This window comes from Ptiloglossa arizonensis, chromosome 3 (genome assembly GCF_051014685.1).
Source record: "Ptiloglossa arizonensis isolate GNS036 chromosome 3, iyPtiAriz1_principal, whole genome shotgun sequence".
Classification (NCBI taxonomy): Eukaryota; Metazoa; Arthropoda; class Insecta; order Hymenoptera; family Colletidae; genus Ptiloglossa; species Ptiloglossa arizonensis.
This window is the reverse complement of record NC_135050.1, coordinates 25,879,199-25,899,817: the sequence shown is the minus strand read 5'-3', so window position 1 is coordinate 25,899,817 and position 20,619 is coordinate 25,879,199. Positions and strand designations below refer to the sequence as shown.

At 40.8% G+C, this 20,619-nt stretch overlaps 1 protein-coding gene across 3 annotated transcripts in view; it reads left to right on the top strand.

Annotated features, from left to right (window-relative positions):
* The window catches only part of Btk29a (tyrosine-protein kinase Btk29A), a 361,771-nt gene that overhangs the window by 338,590 nt on the left and 2,562 nt on the right, over positions 1–20,619 (top strand). For 2 of the 3 annotated variants that reach the window (XM_076307587.1, XM_076307588.1), the window contains 5 exons: positions 12,714–12,775; positions 12,880–12,963; positions 17,790–17,854; positions 20,156–20,221; positions 20,306–20,434. In XM_076307587.1, the coding sequence (XP_076163702.1) occupies positions 12,714–12,775; positions 12,880–12,963; positions 17,790–17,854; positions 20,156–20,221; positions 20,306–20,434 (406 nt within the window). Of the gene's footprint in view, positions 1–10,237; positions 10,664–12,713; positions 12,776–12,879; positions 12,964–17,789; positions 17,855–20,155; positions 20,222–20,305; positions 20,435–20,619 lie in introns of those variants that run through there. The other variant, XM_076307589.1, reaches the window with a different exon arrangement.

The window sequence follows — 20,619 nt, the reverse complement described above, 5'->3', positions numbered from 1 at the left end:
CGCAGAGCCGATTATTGTCTTATTCGCAAACACGATAATAAAACAGATGTGCGATAAGCCACGAGCCAATTTAATAATAGTTGACGATATTTGCGTACGGTGCAATTTTTATCGAACTTTCAAATCTATTCGAGTTCTAACTGTGCAAAAATCTGTAAGGTTTCGAAGAGTTGGATGTCGATTTAATGTAATTCGAAATTTTCAAATAATTCTAAATGTAGAATCGATTAAAATGGTCGGTGATACGATTGTTTAAATTCTTTCCTGGAGCAGTATTTTACTCTCGTCCACATTGGCGCGTGTGGGGACAGTTGATCCGCCCACCGAGTGGTGGGGCGCTGGAATTTGGGCCCAGACGAAAGGAGGGGGACCATTGCACATTTGGTGGGGGGCTGCACTTACTAGTGTATCCCACGTGCGTTTCCAATATAACGCTACTGCAGACGAGATAGTATTATAACACAATTTCGTAACGATGAATCAACTTTTAAGGCTTTAATTCCTCGCAGCTGTTAGATAATAAATCTGGCAAATCGTTCTTCGAGAATAGCGCTTAACAATCAATAATATCCAACATGATTAATTTTCAAACACATTTTGCTCGAAAAGAAGCTTCCAATGCAATTCTTCCATATTTTCGTCTTATATTAAACCATAGATTCTTCCAACCCCATTTGCACCACGAATTGCAGTCCACCGTATGCACATATGCAGTTAAGTGCACGCGTATCGAATCAATCTTCGAATTAATTTCTCTCAGAAGACAAAGCCTCCGATGCAGTTTCCTCGTTTCATATTTTCGTCTTATATCGAACCATAGATTCTCCAACCCCATTTTCACCACGAATTTCAGTCCACCGTATGCACATATGCAGTTAAGTGCACGCGTATCGAATCAATCTTCGAATTAATTTCTCTCAAAAAAAAACGAAACCTCCGAATGCAATTTCCACGTTCCATATTTCCGTCTTATTTCGAGTCGAAGAAACTCCTTAACCCCATTCGTGTCAGAAATTTGGTATGGTGTACGTACTGCACGGAATTGAAAACGCTTTTAATAACGAACGATGGATTCGCGCGGAATGAGGAGAAAGGTGAGAATAACAGGGTCCTCGATGCATTAGGATTTTATCGCAATTTTACAACAATGGAAAACCCTTGAGATCGAGGCTTGCAATAACAATATCGCGCAGACGCTTGCGAAAGGGGGGAGATTTCCCATGCGACGCTCGCTCTGGCGCTTAATCGTGAATGTCTGAAAAATCATTCTCGGGACATCGAGAGTTACATGCTGGATGATAGAGCATGGTGAATCGTCGCCAGCCAAGTACACCCTCGAAGTGACGAATATCGATCGTCGTCGGTGCACAGAGACCGAGTTTCCCGCGGTGCAGCACGATGGTTACGATATCGGGCAGAACTCTGGCCGGATTTCGGGTTTTGATCGAGAACTTGATGCTACTCCCCGATGCTTCTTCGCTACCTCGAAGTTTAGGGAGATTGAGGTATTTCTGGTTCCGTGGATCCACAATGGAAAGGGAGTACCAAGACCAGCGGAGAATGTATCTCGATGGTTGGCCAGACGGAGAGTATAGTACACGATAAACTCGAATCGATGACGGGGATTGCATTTCTCGATTCACCCGTGACCGTAACAATAACACCAGCTTACACGATTTTTTATTCGAACAAAATATGAAACGCTGTAGAACAAACTGTACACTTGCATTTCTTGACTCATCCGTGACCGTAATAATAATCTACGAGCTTGCACGATTTTTTATTTGAACAAAAAATTAAACGCTATAGAACAAACTATACATTTCTTGACTCATCCGTGACTGTAACAATAATACGAGCTTACACAATTTTTTATTTGAACAAAAAATTAAACGCTAGCGAAAAAACCATACATTTGCATTTCTTGACTCACTCATGATCGTAACAATAACACGAATTTAGCAATTTTTTATCGAAACAAAAAATGAAAAACTATCGAACAAACTGTTAACAAACGAATAATTTCGATTGTTTCGTCTCTGTTCTAATCTCGATGAAAAATTTCTACGGTGTTCACGTCTCGTTTCACACGCGTGAATTAATTCGATTACGTATTTATCTTTGAAAACGAGGGAAATAAGGTTGAACGATGTATCTCGTGTGCATTGATTAACGTTCTTTATTACAGGGTGTCCCAATCATTACCGGTCGGTTTGAATTTCGCGCTATTTTTAAAACGTCGAACCGATTAATCTAAAACTTGACACATGTCATCTAGACAGATGGGAAATTAATCGTGGAAGTGTACACAGTGAAACGAACGCGTGCAAATTATTCAGATGTATTACGAAAAATCACAATCTTTGACGCGAATTTCGTAATCGTTTCCGGCAAAAAGCACTGTACAAAGTTTGGTTGTTCTGTGAAAAAAGCCGTGGCGGCCATTTGATAGATATCTTATTCCATTATTAACTCCCAAGTTTGTACTTTTAAATAAAAAAAAAATACCAAGATTACTTAAACCGTTTGAATTCTATTCAAATAGTAAATCGACCGGTAATGATTAGGACACCCTTTAATCCGTTTCTCTTTTGTTTTCCTTAATAGACAGCGCCGCGTAAGATGTGTAAGATAAAGAATGTGTATATATGATACGATCTATGTAGACCGAGGCGGAACAACTTCCAATATTCAAAGTTTAGTTAAAAGCTCGAATAATTACGCTCCAGACTCGAGAAATACACGCACCGGTGAATAATATCGAGAATGTTGTGTTAAAACGAAACCGGGATACCATTAAACTTGTCGATAAAGAATCAATCGAGCGAAAAATCGAATCGAACAGGATTTTCGAGCCTTGTGCACGAAATCGCGAACGCGTTCGTGAAGGTGTATAATTTACTTATGGTTATTAAAATGGGTATTAGAACCGCTTCCGTTTCCCGAGTAGAACTTACTTGGAATTCATCGAAACCGATTCAAACTTTCAATTTTCCGTGTTTTCGGCCCGTAGATTAATATAGGTAATCGCTACGGTAATTGTCACGATAAGCAACAATTAATACCGTAACTGTTTCTCCTCTTTAATTGTCAAAGAGAACCGGAGCTTTCGAGCTACTCGGGAGCTATCACGACAAAACGCAGCTGAAGATTCTTTTCACACGAACAGCTCCACTTTCCGTTTAGGAATACGAAAAATTACGAGCAGCCATTTATTTTTCATCCACCACACGCGGCGAAACGCTTTTGAATGTATCTCGAGTGCATCCGAGGAGTCTCAAACGCGAGGTTGTTGGTTCGAATAGGACATGCAACGCATTCAATGAAATGAAAAATCGTGGGGGCTTCTCTTTACGATAGTTTTCCATTAACGAGTGCCGGCTAAAATATAGCTCACCCGTTATATCCCGCCCACTGTGAGAGTGGCGGCGTGCATTTCCTTCCAACGGAATCATATTTACTATTCTATTAAAATTGATTCTTCTCGACAGCGCACGGATACGCGAAAATTAATACTTGATGCGGAAACGGAGAAATCTCTTCCATGCGGAGACGTAATTTTGTACAAATGTTAGTTCAATAACTCGAATGTTAAATATCCGTTATCGTTCCGAACGCGTGCATTAGGTTTAATCCTTAGCCAGAGATTGTCGATATTTACTTGAAGTAAATGTTTTATTTAATTTATAATTTATAAATATTTCATTTTAATTATATAATTTATAAATATTTCATTTTAATTTATAATTTATAAATATTTTACTACATATTTGATTTTATTCAAATTGTCTATTTTAGTTTGTTTCTCTCGTCTATTAGTACACAAAGCGATGCTTTTTTACGAAAGTTTCTTTAGATTAGAGTAGCTCTAGGTAGCTTACACGAAGCTACTCGAATCTTTAAGTTCTTTGAGAAACGTTTCCCTATTATTCGAACGAGTTCGAAGTTTACGGTGATTACACTTTTACATTTTATTATATAAATACGGGCGAAAGTAAATACTGGTACTTCAAAGCGCCACTGGACGACAAAGAGTTTGAAAAAAATATCACCACAGGAAAGTAGATCCCTCTTAATCGTGCGTACATCCACCCTGCCAATTTCCACTGCATTCGTTTTGAATGACGAACTAGAGTTTCTGGATTCACTCGGTATAATGTGAAGAATTTTTTACTTTACACATACACGTGTGCAACGATAATTTTCACGTACGAAATACTATAAGAGTGTGGATCGTACCTAGAAATATACGTAAAAATTTCAATAAAGACTCTTCTTCTCCAAAGTTTCAATTCAAGAAATTCTTCGAAGTCGAGTGTCCAGTTATTGTTGTTCGTGCTCGAGTATACTCGAGAAATAGTAAAATCGAGATCGAAGTATGAAACGTTTCCCTAACGGAATTAATTTCAGAATCGTCGTTCGTTTCGAGCCGCAACTTTTCGTAAACTCTCACGACACTGTCCCGATTACTCCCATAAAAAATTGGCTCAAGGATGAACCGAACTGGGTCGATAGCTTTTAATTAGCCACCGATGATGAACATGGGTGTTCTAGGCACACTCGCTTGTCCGTGACCCGTTGTTCGATTTCAAGGCCCCCCCTCGATTTACCGAAATGTCGAATTTGCAGGCCTCTCGTTGAAAAGTGAGCTCGGCTATTGACGCATTCCGGCCGTGCGAAATTCTGAAAGAAAAATCCTCGTTCCGCCCCTAAAACTCGAATTTCTCCACCACCACCCCCCACCCCCCACCCGACCCTTTCGAAACTGGGACGCGATTCCTCCGTCAATTTGCGACCACGTCGTATTCGTCGGTTTATAAATTCACCAACGAACAACGCGATAACCCGAAAGATTCGCTAACCGCGCGCCGATTAAAATTAATTGCACCGAATTTCGAAACTTCGCAAATTACGTTCCACGGCGGCGATGAACGAACGGTTACGATTCTCGCGACGTTGAAATTTGAAGAATGAAACGAAAACAAAATACAAAATATAAAAAAACAAATGGAATCGATAATCGTGTATCGTGAAATATTTACACGTTTCGATTCGACTTGCTCGTGTTCGAGTAGTTCGTCGTGATCGTAAAAAATTGGAAATTTGTCGGCTCGTTCTTCCTTTTACATTGTCAAGATGGAAAACTTTGTCGAGAGTTTTACTTGCTTAACTATCGACAGATTTCGGAATATTGAGATACACCTCGCAAATATTGCAAAAGAAAGTAATCAACGAGGAGAAAAAAAGGAATTTGTAAAATTCCACGCGTAAAATGGAAACAAATCACAACGTCTTCAGGAAACGTTCCATGGTTATTAAAAGAAATTTCATTGTGAAAGTAATCGGGATCAGTCATATATATCAAAAAAAAGCAATCAACGAGAAAAAAAGAATTTGTAAAATTGAAAGCACGCGTAGAATGCAAACAAGTCACAACGTCTTCAGGAAACGTTCCATGGTTATTAAAAGAAATTTCATTGTGAAAGCAATCGGGATCAGTCATATATATCAAAAGAAAGCAATCAACGAGAAAAAAAGAATTTGTAAAATTGAAAGCACGCGTAGAATGCAAACAAGTCACAACGTCTTCAGGAAACGTTCCATGGTTATTAAAAGAAATTTCGTTGTGAAGGCAATCGGGACCATTAATTTCGACTTTGCAAATCTAGTGTTAAAACTGACGGTGGATCGTTTCGGGTTGGCGTACCACGGGTTGGAAAGTTCGAACGATATTAAACATTCGAAACGGAGTAACGAGCGAGTAATAACGTGTTTACGTGTGTGCTCGCGTGCAATCGGAACGCATACGTCGCCATTGTACATAGAACCATAGAAACAGGTCACCCGTTCGATTCGGTTGGCCCGATAGAGGATGAACTTTGGGTTTCTAGCGAATATTTTGCCGTTTGGGCGAGCAATTACCTCGACGATTCTATCGGCCGTGTTTAATTCTTTTGTTTGCTTCACAGTCGAAGTGTGACGAGAAGAAAGGAAACTGTTCGAATCGCGGTTCATCAATTTTTCGGATCGGTGCACCGGTGGTACCACCGTCGGACTTTTCAGGCACATTTGTTTCGAAGGTGAAAAAGAAACGGCGACATTGCCAATTCGTTGACAAAACAACGAACAAATGGAATTTCCCAGACACCGGTGTACGCGTATCGCGACATTTTATGGCACGCGTGTCGCATAAAACGTGACTGCACATTTGTATTCGTACGATAACAACTGGTGCACCTATCGATGGTACGATCAGTAGCGATTAAGGTAACCACCATGATCGGTGGAAGATCACGTATATGTTACGTTTTATTTGATCAATCGAGGTGTATCGACGTACAATACTCGGATCGTGTATTACCACGTTTTCCTGCAACAACGAAACCTAGAATTCTATTAAACGTTCACCAATCGTAATGCTACGCATGCTTCGATTCGTGTTTGTAGTCATTTCGTTTTTTTTTTTTTTTCATTTCGTTCCTCTCCGTGTCGAGTATCATTATACGTCTGTATTGCACGCAACGACAATAAAATATCATAAATTTTCCTGCCACCACGAAAGCTAGAATTATGTTAACCGTTTTACGAATCGTGATGTTACACGTGATCTTTGCACACTCTCGCTTTTTTTTTTTTTTTTTTATTCGTTCCTCTCCGTGACAAATATCATTAGACGTTTTTATCGTACACTTAGATACAATGACGATAAAGTGTCATAATGAATTTCGAAGAAAAATAATGGAAATCGTTGAAACATTTAACGGAAAATAATTTTTTGTTATATTGTACGCTATTAGTTGTGCATTAAGTGAAAACTTCGTAGGATATTTTGTACAAAATGTTACCAATTATTATTAACCCTTCGTACTCGAAAGGTGACTCTCACTTGCCATAAAATTTAACAATTTAACACAACAATTAATCGCATTCTATTGTACCATGAAAAATATTCGCGTTCGAATGTTACATCTCGTAGAATGTAAAAATGTACAAAATATCGAGCTAAAATAGTTATATTCGAAATTATGTGTAATTTTTGTTTGAAAAAAATTTCGTCGTTAGAGAAGAATCTTCGAGTTCAAAGGGTTAACTATTGAATCTTTTTCTCTTCTATATATACCACGATTCGAATACGTTTCTCGATTAAACATTTGAACGATTAAACTTACCTAATAATGAACACACGCATGGAGCAAAGTAATTTGAATAATTCACCTTGCACAATAGAAATTTGTTAAAATGGACGTCTTGTGACTTCTTCACGAAAATGTAGATTTTTATCCACAATATAACCTCCACCATGAAGAAGCTGTTTTCAAATCTACCTGCGAAGTTATCGCGTAAACGCAAACGCGCTCGAACGATAGCAATTAAAACAAACGAGCAACGTACGGAAACGAATCGAGTAAAATTGAAATTTTATTTCAATTTCCGCGATGAATATTCCATCTTCTTTCCCGAACGACACGCGTTATCATCACTGAGACGTATCCACGTTTCGCAGCTTGAGAAAAAAAGCTTCCAGTTTAATCGTAGCGGCGATACTCGTCGAGCTGAAAACTGCCCTGACTCGTACGCGGTTTAGTGGACCGTGAACATGTTAAGGGTTTCGCGAATGAGGCGAAAAAGGTGGACGACCCGTCTCCGTTTCACATCGAAGCATCCATCCAGCAGCCTTTGCAAAGAGGAAAAAGATACGATCGAATTTACGACCACTGTCTATGAACCGGAGACAAGAATTTTGGACACGTCGTACAGAGGACAGGAATACGGAGGGAAACGACACGGCTCGTATATATACCAAGAACCGTATGCAGAACCATATACAATGTCACAATAATCGAAAAGGGAGATTGCCAGGGACCGGGACGAGTGGAGTTTCCGTGGAAAGGATGGAAAACGAGACAAATATGGAACGTACATTGAATACGAAGACCGAAATAAGCAACACGACACAGATGCTCGATACGGTGTTCGAATTTCCAAACTGGCTCTGGGCGAGGATCAAACATCGGCAAAATTTTATTCGACGAATAAAAGCAACGAGTAGCGATTCATTCACGACGTTTATTCGATCGAAATTTTTTGCTCGTGAAATATTTCTCTTCGTCGAATTATGATTTCTGGTTAACGAACGATCGATGAAAGATTCTTCGTATTTTATTCGTTGCTCGAAACTCTTATCCGGGCACAAATTTTGCAGAATGTAAATTTTGTTGGGACGATTAACTACAGAATAATCCATTAATATTAGTCTGCAATGTCTAACTTTCGATAGACTCGTTACGCAAATATGAACAAATTATCAATGTCTTAATACGCGCGATTAATATTAGTCTGCAATGTCTGACTTTCAACGGAACTCGTTACACAATTATGAACAAATTATCAATTATCATTTTATTATAATACAACCACGATTTCGTACGAAGAAAAACCTATTAGTAATCCGAACGAATATGCACAAGTGCAAAATCAATAAGCAGACTCCGCAATCTACTATAAAACGAGGTGCAAAAAGCCTAGCAAATTTGCATAACGCAACGTTTCCTCCTGAATTGTATTCGCGAGATCTTTGCGGTAATGGTGAAATTCCAACGTGTGAAAAAGAGGACGTAAAAAACTGTTAATAATATCAAGGAGAAAATTTCTAAAACATTTTAATATCCAGAATCATTTCGATATTCGTAATATCCGGTAGTGAATTTTCACAATTCGTTGGAACTTCCGTGACTCTGGCTAAAAAAGTTACGTTACTTTTTTTTTACCATATTCTTACGCAAAATCTCTCCTCGGGAAGTGGTTCCCGCGCGAGACACCCAGTATATATCTCTCGATGGCGTCTTCCGCGAATGAGAATCGGGAATTCCGCGCGCGCGATAAAAGCGATTCTATGCGTCGAGCCGAGGAGGGAAAAACCGAAAAGAAAAGAAAAAAGAAAAAAGAAAAGAAGGAAGAAAAAAAGAAAAAATCTACGTTCCAGCGGGAAGATGAAGACGCGTAAAGAAGCCGGGGACGCGTGTATCCGTCGTCGGTGAACTTAGCACACACTCCACGCGGAGGAGCAGACTGCTTCCGGTAATGAAACTCGACGTGAAGAGGAAGTTCGAGAGAGCGAGCGAGCGCGAGAAAGAACGAGAGAAAGAGAGAGGGGAGACGCGGCGGGCACGCACGTGGGGACGTTGAACGGTCTAAGGGAAGCTGGAGGGGATGCAGGAGGTTGAGGTCGCATTGATTTTGTCTAGACAGGGTGGAGACTAGCTGTGGTGTCGTCCTTCGCTCACCGTTGATATTCCGGCAGCAGCCAGCGCCGCTCGGTGCACGCACCTGCTTGCGACTGCACTCTTCGTTTCGCGAGTCTCGCGCGAAACGAGACGATATTTTCGGCTCGCGGGATTTTTCGCTGTAAGGGCGTCCGTCGATTCGGGTACCCCCACTCCCGCGCCGGTCCCTCCGTTCGCCCCTCCCCCCGCGCGACGTCGCGCGACGTAATTCGATCGAGCGGCAATCGCGAGTGACAGGTCTCGCGGCGCGCGTTCGAACGATAACCCTCCCCACCCCTCCCCTCCCCCGCCTACTCGCGGTCCTTCGTCACTTTCACTTGCGTCGCTCGTGGTTAGTGCGTTCCGGTTGAAATGCTCGTGGAAAAAGAGTGAGAGTACACCGAATCTTTTCTCGTCGTCGCCGAGTACTCGCGAACGGGGTAACAGTGTGATCGTCGCAAGTGGTGGAATCGTAATAGGTACCTACGTCGCGTGGATAGGGCACGCCGGTTAAAACGAAAGGTTTTTCCGATGGAAACGGGACAATTAAGAGCCGGGTAGAAGTCGCGATAGCGGTAGCGGAATAAAATGTATCCCGTAGCGACGAATCGGCCCGGTTAACGAGCTTCGAGCGTTCGTTCGCTCGTTACGCCGGCGCGTTAATTGAGAACACAAAGAATCGGATGTTTGCCGCGAACGAAAGAAAAAGGGGCGGGTGGGGAGAAAGGAGGGGGGACATTATTTCCACCGGGAGCCGTGTATTAATGTAAATTGGACGTTACGGGAATCACGGGCCGGGAATAAAATACGAGCCGCTCGACGCGCGGCGGTGTTCCCCCGCTAGAGGGCGGGGACAGTGGGACGAGGGAGGTTAGGGGGGTCGAACGTGGACTCGGTTTCCGTCGCGCGAGTAACGGAATCCCACGGCGGACGTGGATTTTTATTTATCTAACCTCGCGAGGGGTACCGGCGGGAAGAACAGGATTAAGGGGAACGCTACGTGTAAATAGAATGTGGACATTCCGCCTTACGAAGGCTGACAACCGTTTGATCCGGTAGCTGGCTATTATTTTTTCTCTTTTTCTTCCGGTAATACCGAGCTTTGTCGCCGAAAGAATTAATCGTAAATCTCGACTGAACGCCGCGTTTCGTCCGTTGGTGTTTCCGCGAACGTTCGCCCGTCCTGTTCACGGCCAGGTGAACGTTTTCCGGGACGCGTGATCCAGCGACAGTGTCCCGTAGTTCGTTTCTAGAATTTCACCGTGCGCGTTTTACGGCGTATGAGAACGATGGGGAAGGAGAACGAGATGTGACCGAGGAATCGTTCCGCGCGACTCGTGCCTCGCCGCCGACGAGATATTCGCGAGGCGCACGTGCCTCGCGATGCCGCTGACATCAAGGTAAATCTGTTCTTTCGGGGGAGATGCAATAACGTTGAGTCGACAAATAGTAACCGCCCGTGCTCGCCGCGATTTCATATCTTTCGAGGCTGGGTATTCTCCGCGGCGAATTGTTATCGGTGGAGCGCACCGCCAGGTAAAAAAAACCATTAGGAATATATTTTTCTACCGCTATGTCGGAGACATTGCTATCTTTCCGTGGGTTGTTCCGCTGTGTCCGCGTACCGCTACAATACCACACTCGTAGATCGATATACTCGGGACCAACGCGTGGGCACGAGCCGCCCTTGTGAAAAGTAACACCGCCCTCGACCGGAAAGTGATTTAAAAATGTCAAACTTTTCTTTATCGTTGTATTCTATTTGTTATAATACTTGTAAAAAGTAACACCCTCGACTAGAAAGTGATTGAAAAAAGTCAAACTTCTCTCGATCGTTGTATTGTATTTGTTATGATCCTTGTGAAAAGTAACACCACCCTCGACTAGAAAGTTTTCTCGATCGTTGTATTATATTTTTTATAATTGTGAAAAGTAACACCACGAGTAGAAAATAACTTGAAAAAAGTTAACTTTCTATCACTGTATAAAAAAAAGAATTACATAGTAAAATATTTTTCGATCGACAAAATTTAACAATCGGTAGACAATAATTTAATTGGATCGCAAATAACTATTTTCACCGTTGAGGGGATTTTCCAGTTACGAAATTTAAAATTGATTCACCTAATCCTCGAACCGTTAATAATATAATTTTCATCGCTTGTTTTTTGGCTTAGCGAATTCGCACGCAATATTAACTTCCAATTAATCGATTTGAATTCCGCCCCTGTCGAGTAACCATCCTTGTGCATTGAACTATCTAGGCGAGATAGTTACTGCAGCACAATATCACTGTTTCACTTTATTGCTTTATTGGTACATTACCGTACATTGTTATATCGCTGTATAACGACGTTACTAAATTCCTATGTTACCACACCACATGGCCACGGTACCCTCGATATGGCTATCCAGGAATTAGCATTAACGTTCTCCCTTGCACGATAGAAATTTCAAGTTGTGCCGGCGACGGTATTGTATAGTTAGTTTCGCAACTTTTGCGAACTCGCAATCTTCGTTTCTCATTAAGGATGAACACCGTTACGGGAACGTTTGACAAAAGGGCTCCCGACGAACTACAAATTAACTATTTTCCAAGACTCTGGTAGACGATCGCGACGTGAAGCAACCGAAACGATAACGTATAATCCTTGTTTAATTACCAGAAGAGAGGAAGCGGTTAATTGGTAGCGCTCGGTAACAAAATCCACTTTAATTCCTGTTCGATTCGGATTTATAACTTGCACGGCACGGTATTCGATAATTCCGTTAATTAAAAACCGAAATCGCGGCTCGTTTTCCGCTCAAAATTTATCGCGAAAACGAGCGTGACGAGTGAAATTAATTCACCGTTGTCCCAACACTGCCGACTCGTCGATAAATCACGGAAAAGTGTGTCGAAGATATTGACGTCCTCGGTAATTTATTCAATTTCGATGTAAGAAACTTTGAGAAAATAATTTTCCAATTATAAGAAGAGAATTAACTTTCGTCTACCGTCCTGTTGTATTCTTGAAGAATGATTTTCGTTCGCGGATTTCTTTCTTTTTTTTTTCTTTTTTTTTTTGCGAAAAATGACGCAGATTCGTTCGTTATTCGTTAAAAAATTGCAGGCAACGTAAGCTCGTTAAAATGTAAGTTGCAAGGTTTCTCCTTCAAAGCCTCCACTCTACGGTATATACACAGATTATCGCGATAAAAAGAACGAAGCGCTTTTCTTTCCAGAATAGAACCGAGGGCAGCTACTTTTCACGGGAATAAAAATCAACCCCTCGATTTTACCAGTCTCGTAATAATTTTTCGTATTTTTAGTATTCTTGAGTCCCTTCGGCGCGTACCGAATCAAAAGAACCGCGAAATTGAAATACAAAGACTCCGAATTGCGAATAACTTTTGGTAACAACTGGTAACGGAGAATCGACTACAATATGTAATTTTTCATTTTTCCAGGAACCCCCTCGACTCCGATAATGCCCGGGGGCACACCTGGGACCCCGTCTTCTAAGACAAAGGTAAAACGATCAATTATATTTCAACGATGTTGTCTTTAAATCGATATACCGTAACTGAGATCGGTGTGTATTAATCGAGTGTGCGCTAAACGTAAATGTTTTAGGACAAAATAATGATGAGAACGAAGGTGGTGGTAGCTCTGTACCCTTTTCGAGCGATCGAAGGAGGCGATCTGTCTCTCGAAAAGGTAAGTGAAATTCAATCCCAGCTCTTTGAAGGCAAAATCGTGCCATAAATATCGAGTTCTCAATTTGCATGGAATAAAATTGGCGTAGTAACCCGGTGTGGTATCAAATGTTTTATACGCGTTTAAATCCCGACGAGAGAATCGAACTACGACTCGTTCGACGGATATTTCTCCCGGTGGATTCTTAATCGCATCGCGGAACACCTGAAACCGCGATTAATACTTCGTTCAAACGTTTACTCGAAACAATCGTCGATATTCGATTACGAATCGAACCCCTTCGATATCTCGTCGCGAAATGGGAAGACCGATTATTGTACCTTTGAAGTTGACCGAAACGAACCGAACTGTAACTTATCGAGTTACACCGAGTCGAAATAAATCGAATCTCGCATAGTAGCGCAGCAATGTATCGTATCGAATCGAACGGAATTATTATCGCGATGTTTCACATCGTACTCGTCCAAACCGAACCGTACAGTATCCAACCGGTCGTAGACTACCAATTTTACTACGTCGAACAGAACTAAACTGTGATAAATCGCGCCAAGCGGAACTAAACGAAATATTTTCAACTACGAATACACGCACCACCGATTCGAATCGAATGGGTTTCGGTTTGATAAGGTTTGATCGAAAATTGTCGTCTTCGAACGCATGTTCGCACGACGCGATCAGAAATTTCAAATTTCACTGGAAGGGGTTCCGGGAATATCGAATAACTTCGCCATTTTGTAGAATTTTTACTCGCGCAAAATTGTTAAATGAAGCTGAAAGTTACATTTACATTCCCCGAAAAAGACTACATTTTTCGTTTGGTGACTACTTGGAAAAAAATTCGCAAAATTTACCAATTTTGTAACGTCTCAAAGTGTTGTCCACCCTTAAGGAAACAGTTACTCGATTATTAACGATGTCTTTGCCTACAATATTCATGAACAATTATCAAAATACACAACTAATGTTGCTCGTAAATCAATTTACCCTTTTATCATTTAACTTCGAAGATACCTATGTGATCCGATACAAATAGTAATCCCTTCATCATCGGTGGTTCTAGCGTTAATTTCCTTTTTTCTTTCCATCGTAAGAAATACTCCCTCGAAATGATCAGTACTTGGAGAAAAATCGTATCGTATTCCATACGTTTCGAATCGGTTGAAAATCAAAAATTTACCCATTTTTTTAAGTCTCGGAGCGACGTGGAACCCTTAACCTTCGTTCCTTTCGCGCTATTACCTTGATTCTCTAAACGCGTGGAAAAGGCTGGGAAACAACTACGGCGCGTTGGATCTCCAACGTGTTCGAAGTTATAATCGCATCGACGATCAACCTTTCGCACGGTTGATTCCTGTGGTCGGATAACGGTCACGATAATGTCCCGCGTCGATCGCATTATCACAGAGTTTCGCGCGAGCATCGTTGGAATTCTGTGGATACCGGTTATCCTCTAATATGCGGAGAAACCGCTTCCAGATCCCATTAACACTTGGACATTGCCATTTACGCCATATGGCACTTTATCAAGCGCTAAATCAACCGTGCGACGTTTTACAGCTTTCGCTCGCATACCTATCTGTGTATACACACGCGTATGTATACACAGTGTATGTGTACGTATGTATGTATGTAAGTATGTATGTATGTATGCATGTGTATGTATGTATGGATGTAAGTATGTATGTATGTATGCATGTGTATGTATGTATGTATGCATGTGTATGTATGTATGGATGTAAGTATGTATGTATGTATGCATGTGTATGTATGTATGTATGCATGTGTATGTATGTATGTATGGATGTAAGTATGTATGCATGTATGCATGTTTATGTATGTATGTATGCATGTGTATGTATGTATGTATGCATGTGTATGTATGTATGGATGTATGGATGTATGGATGTATGGATGTATGGATGTATGGATGTATGGATTGATATTCGAATTAAGCGAAATCTGTGGTGAATTTCGCCCACGCGCGGTACACGATGTTTCGTTATTAGTGGGCGTAACTTGGTACGCGAATACACCACACCACACCACACTCTGACCTTATTTACGAGTTACAAGCGTTTCCGTGTTTCGACTTCGCAGAGTTACCAAAGAATAGCCTCAAAGCGATCACGCTTTTTGGCTTCGCGAACCGTTTAGTCGCGATTAAATACTCAAAGGATTTCTCGTACCGGAAATCGTTACGGTCAATGTTACGGATAAAGAGAATTCTATAATAATAATAATAATAGATTATAATAATGGAGGAACGTGTTGAACTTTTCGATGTGAAAGTTTCCGTGTTGTTATCTTTTTTCGTAATCGAAAAAATCAACTTGCAACCGACAATGATCAGAGATCTTCCCTTTCTTTCAATTATCGAATTTGTTCGGAATTAATCAGGCTTTCGAATCGTAAAAAAGACGCCACTCGATCGAATCGCACGACGTACCCTTGTACACGCGTATCTTCCAAAATGGAGGATGAAACGTGAAAGGGTTTCCGAGTGAAACGTGGATAAATTAAATATGTTTCTCTATTGATAAAAAAATAATCATCGGAGTGTAATAATTGTAGGAGTGTATTTTTCTTACATCGTTTTACCACTTAATTCCGGCGCAGAAATGTTCTCTCCTCTCTAAGGAGTTGCCCTCGAAAAAGTTTGGAAACCACTTGCTGGATCCAAAGAACCTCGTTTCAAGGTCTGGTAAATAATCCTGACGAATCCACGAAAAGAAGATATATTCTTCCCTAGTTGCTCGTAATGGCCAATTTAAAACACAGTTACCCAACAATTCCACTCTCTATTATTTCATTATTGTTCAAGAGGGTGTACGATTCTTTTTCGAGTCAAAAATCATTTGTAATTTCCTTTTCGAAGTAGTTACACAGTAATCGATATTTCCTCCATATTTGTACACGTTTGAAGAAAATGTACTAATTTTCACCGAACAAAAACATTAATACTTTTTTATCTCAAAACTGCAGCATAGAAATCCGCAATTAATGATGAGCAATAAAGTTCATACTTCAACTCAACGTACGATCATAATTCCTTGCACAACTATCTTTACCATACTTCTTTACTTATGTTTCATCTGAAAACAACTTGCGTTAAATTAATCTCCAAAGCGCGCGACTCAGCCTATGTTATTATTAATAACTTTCTCGTACGTTCTAAATAAAGTGCCTAGTGTCCGTTTGACAAATAGTAACAACACTGTCTAAAAAGTTATAAACCGGACCATCGACCGGTAAAATGCCAATATCGCAACTACGAAGCACAATTGACCCAAGAGACGAGTAGATGCAATTATGGAAAATTTCTCGAATCGATTTTATTTTGTACGAAAAAAAAAATAATAATAATAAGCCAATATACTCTTCTCTCGATCGTTCGTAGCCCTAACTGGACGTGAATCGTGTTTCATTCGCTTCGAAGACACGCTGCACGGTGCCCCGGTTAATAAATCGATGCCATAACGATTTTCAACGGCGGGTGCAATAAACGTGAAACTCGTAGCTTCAAGAAATCCGGTGTATCCTCTTCAACGGAAACGTTCTCGGGTTTTCGCTCAATTTCATCCGGTCCGATGATACACCAATGCCACGCGGAGAGAGCATTTCGCGATAGAGAAAAACTGGGTCGACCGGAATACACGAGGAAATATAGAAGTCTCGGGAACAAACATGAGTGACGTGGGAACGAGAGTGATACGGTTAGCCCGAATGTCGAAATTGTGGCCCCCGTGGTTGGTGTAACGTTATTCGATTTCTGTCCCCCGCGCGTGCAGAACAAGAAATAGACGAAATTGAAAAAAAAAGCATTCGAGAAGCTGAAAGCTACCGCAAAACCGGTCCTTCGTGTTTCGAAACGATCGAGATCGGTCATTGGCGCCACAGTGACAGGGAACGTTTCGAAAGGACTTTTCAATGTCAAGATTTGTATTAGATGTGGTTCTTGTGTTCTCCAGTGGAAAACACTTAACGAGTACATATATACATATAGGGGAAATATTTAACATTTTTTTATGTAACTTTATCCAAAGTCGATAAAATACAAGTTTGGAAGAGTTAATGGGGTGGTTACTCGATAAAAGGAGGAAGATTTGTTTCTGGAGATTTAACAGTGAGGATTAATACTTGGCGAAAATGAAAATGTAATTTATAGGGGACGAAAAATTGTCTTCTTAGTACCGATCAATTATATGGATAGATTTTTAGGTATTAAGGAGTTAATAATGCTGAAAGATGTTAGTGAAAAATATTTATACGTTAATGTAAAATAGTATTGTTTAAAATTTCAGTGACTTCTTCGTAGTATTCGCTAATCTTTTTCTCTTGTTTCGACTTATCTGATGGAGATGAATTTTAATCGATACTAGAACGATCTTCCCCTATATGAATATTTCAAGGTCAGTAGAGGTTACAAATACGCGACAAAGTGATTTTGAAAATATCTTTTTTCGAATTGTTTGACGACTTTACTGCGCGTCGTTAGAAAATATCACACTATCTTCCAGGGAAACAACATTGACCTTGAAACGTCCTTGACAGTGCCATCTAGAGAGCAACAGTTTCCACCGTGTCACGTGCCTCCCTCGATTGCGCGCGTAATTCAAATTGTTTCGTCGATTTCGTAGATTTCCAACGTATCGAGTGAAAGAATTTCAAACATTCGGGCTGTATTTTTTGGAGAACGACGAGTCTCGCTGTCACGGTCCATAAAAAAAAAAAAACGAAAGCTTTCGTAACCTTGTAGCTTGTAACGATAGACATAATTCTAGAATATACACGGTTCATCAGAGGCAAATGTACTTCTGTTATTTCAGGGTGCGGAGTACGAGGTACTGGATGATTCTCAGGAACATTGGTGGAAAGTCAAAGATGAACATGGGTAGGTAAACGTACTGTTACCATTGGTAACCAAACGTGGCGAATAGAAGCGAAAAAAAAAACAGTATAGACGTATTTTGAAGAATTTAAATATATCACGAACAGAATTAAGCAGAATTACTCTCTTACGTTGATGTTTGCAATTTCGATCGAGACTAAATTAATCTCGATCAATTACGCGACAAATATATAACGAATAAAAAATAAACTATTTTCTATGTGGTACATATTCGATGGAAATGAAAATTTTAATTTTGTCGAACGAAATAACGAAAATAATAACGAGGGACAAAGAACTCGAAATAAGTAAAAAAAAAAATATATAGTCCTGAAATACTTGGAATATTAATTATCACGTTTCCAGGCCCTCTAACAATATTTCTATTAATAAAGAGAAAATGTTTCTCGAATATGCGACAAATCGATTTGGGTGAAACATAGATATACGACATTCTTGAAAACATTTTCGACAAATTTTAAACGAGATCAAACTCGATATAAAAATGAGTCACGTAAACCTCTGACTTATTTTCACTGATAAAGAAAAAGTTACACGAAATATTACTCCTCTCTGTTAATTTCGGTTGTGTATTCTAAAGAGGACCGGCATGGAAACGTAGATAAAAGAGAGTAATATATAATCATTCTCTTTGTACAATTCTCCCATTGTCGAAAGAGTCCTGGTGTACTCTGTGGTGGTATTCGCTACGGCCGAGTAAAGTCGTTTTTAGAAACGACAAGGTTTAACGTGGAACAATTGGTAGACAACGCGCACAGTCCGTGGACCGAGTAACTTTTAACACACTGACCACCACACCAATTCCCATACTTAACATATTAAACGCCACGCCAGTATTCTATACTTAAAGATGTCCTCGATATTTGTTCGAATTGTAGCGTAGAAAATAGAAGTATTCGATAATTTATCGATGTACTCGTTATTTTGCATATACTAACGAGAGTAATGCTATTTGAAACTTTACAAATAGCAGAGTTCGTGTCTTGTAAATGTTCTAGAGAATCATTATAATTTTAGTCGAAGTTGTAATTTTAGAGCACCGGTCACCACTGACCACCGTGGCGTTCAATGTGTTAATGATTTACCAAATTAAGTTAACATCCTCTCCCGAACATCGCGCTTCGTATTCCACGATGACTGCTTAGTATGCCCAAAAGCGGATTACGCGCGAGTGTTGTGTCCGTTGTGCGCCGAATGGCCGAGTATCCTAAAGCGCGGGCCTTGGTTCGTAAACACGGGTCTAAGGAAATGTGACCGGTGTCAAGGAAACACGGGGACCAAGGAGAACCGGGACAGGATTACGATTTCGCTATGCGCTTAATCAATGCGTACGTGCGTGAAATTTCCGATGGTGGATTCGTGTCGAAATTGATAACGCTTGACTCGGCTCGACTCGACTCGGCTTGACTCGATTTGACTCGAGTTGACTCGACTTGACTCGACTTGACTCGAGTTGGCTCGACGAAACTTCTGGAGACTCGATTTGACTCGATTTGAATCGATTTGACTCGATTTGACTCGAGTTGGCTCGACTTGACTCGACTTGACTCGAGTTGGCTCGACGAAACTTCTCGAGACTCGATTTGACTCGATTTGAATCGATTTAACTCGATTTGACTCGATTTGAATCGATTTAACTCGATTTGACTCGATTTGAATCGATTTAACTCGATTTGACTCGATTTGAATCGATTTGACTTGGTTTGGTTCGAGTTGGCTCGAGTTGGCTCGACTTGACTCGACTGGACTCAACTCTACTCTAGTCTACTCTGCTCTACTCTACTCTACTCTACTCTACTCTACTCTACTCTACTCTACTCTACTCTACTCTACTCTACTCTACTCTACTCCACTCTATTCTACTCTACTCTACTTTACGCGACTCGACTTGACTCGACTCGACTAAAGCGCGACTAAAGCTCTACATTACTCGACTTGATTCTACTCGACTCGATTCAACCGATCGAGCAACCGTCACGGGAAACATCGAAACTATATTCGTTAGCGGACACGATTGTTACCCTAGTCCCCGGCAGTAGTCGCTGTAAATCGCTAATTGGATCTCATTAAAACTTAAGTAACGTAATCCGACGTCAGTTCACGACGTGGTCCATGGAAATTCGACGCAGCGTCTGCATAGCCCGGCCAATTAACAATTAGCGTTTACCAACGATTCGATAACTCGTGGAACATCTACGTGATCGTAGACTCGTAATATTATCCACACCTTATTTATTATTATACGTACTTATTTTTCGCACGGTGCTTCGCGTTTGATTTCAGATCCATCGGTTACATTCCCAGCAATTACGTGAAGGAGAAGGAGCTCTTGGGTCTCCAGAAATACGAGTAAGCGCGAATTGATCGTTTTATCTCCAGATGAATCGTGATTCGTCGTATTCGCTAATCGAATCGGCGCTTTATAAATTGCAGATGGTACGTGGGCGACATGTCCAGACAACGCGCGGAATCATTGCTCAAACAAGAAGACAAAGAAGGATGTTTCGTCGTTCGCAATTCTTCTACCAAAGGACTTTACACGCTTTCCCTCTACACTAAAGTGTGAGTACCATTTATTCTCGTTGCCCTCTTATATATCCGTTCCGGGAATACGGTGTAACTTTCGATCGTCGGTGCACACGCTGCACGGATAATCGACCAACTCCCCTGAAGATCATTTATTTCGAAACCTTTCGAACATTGCTCAACCCCAATTTCCATTTTCGTTTCTCCGGTCTTTCTCGACC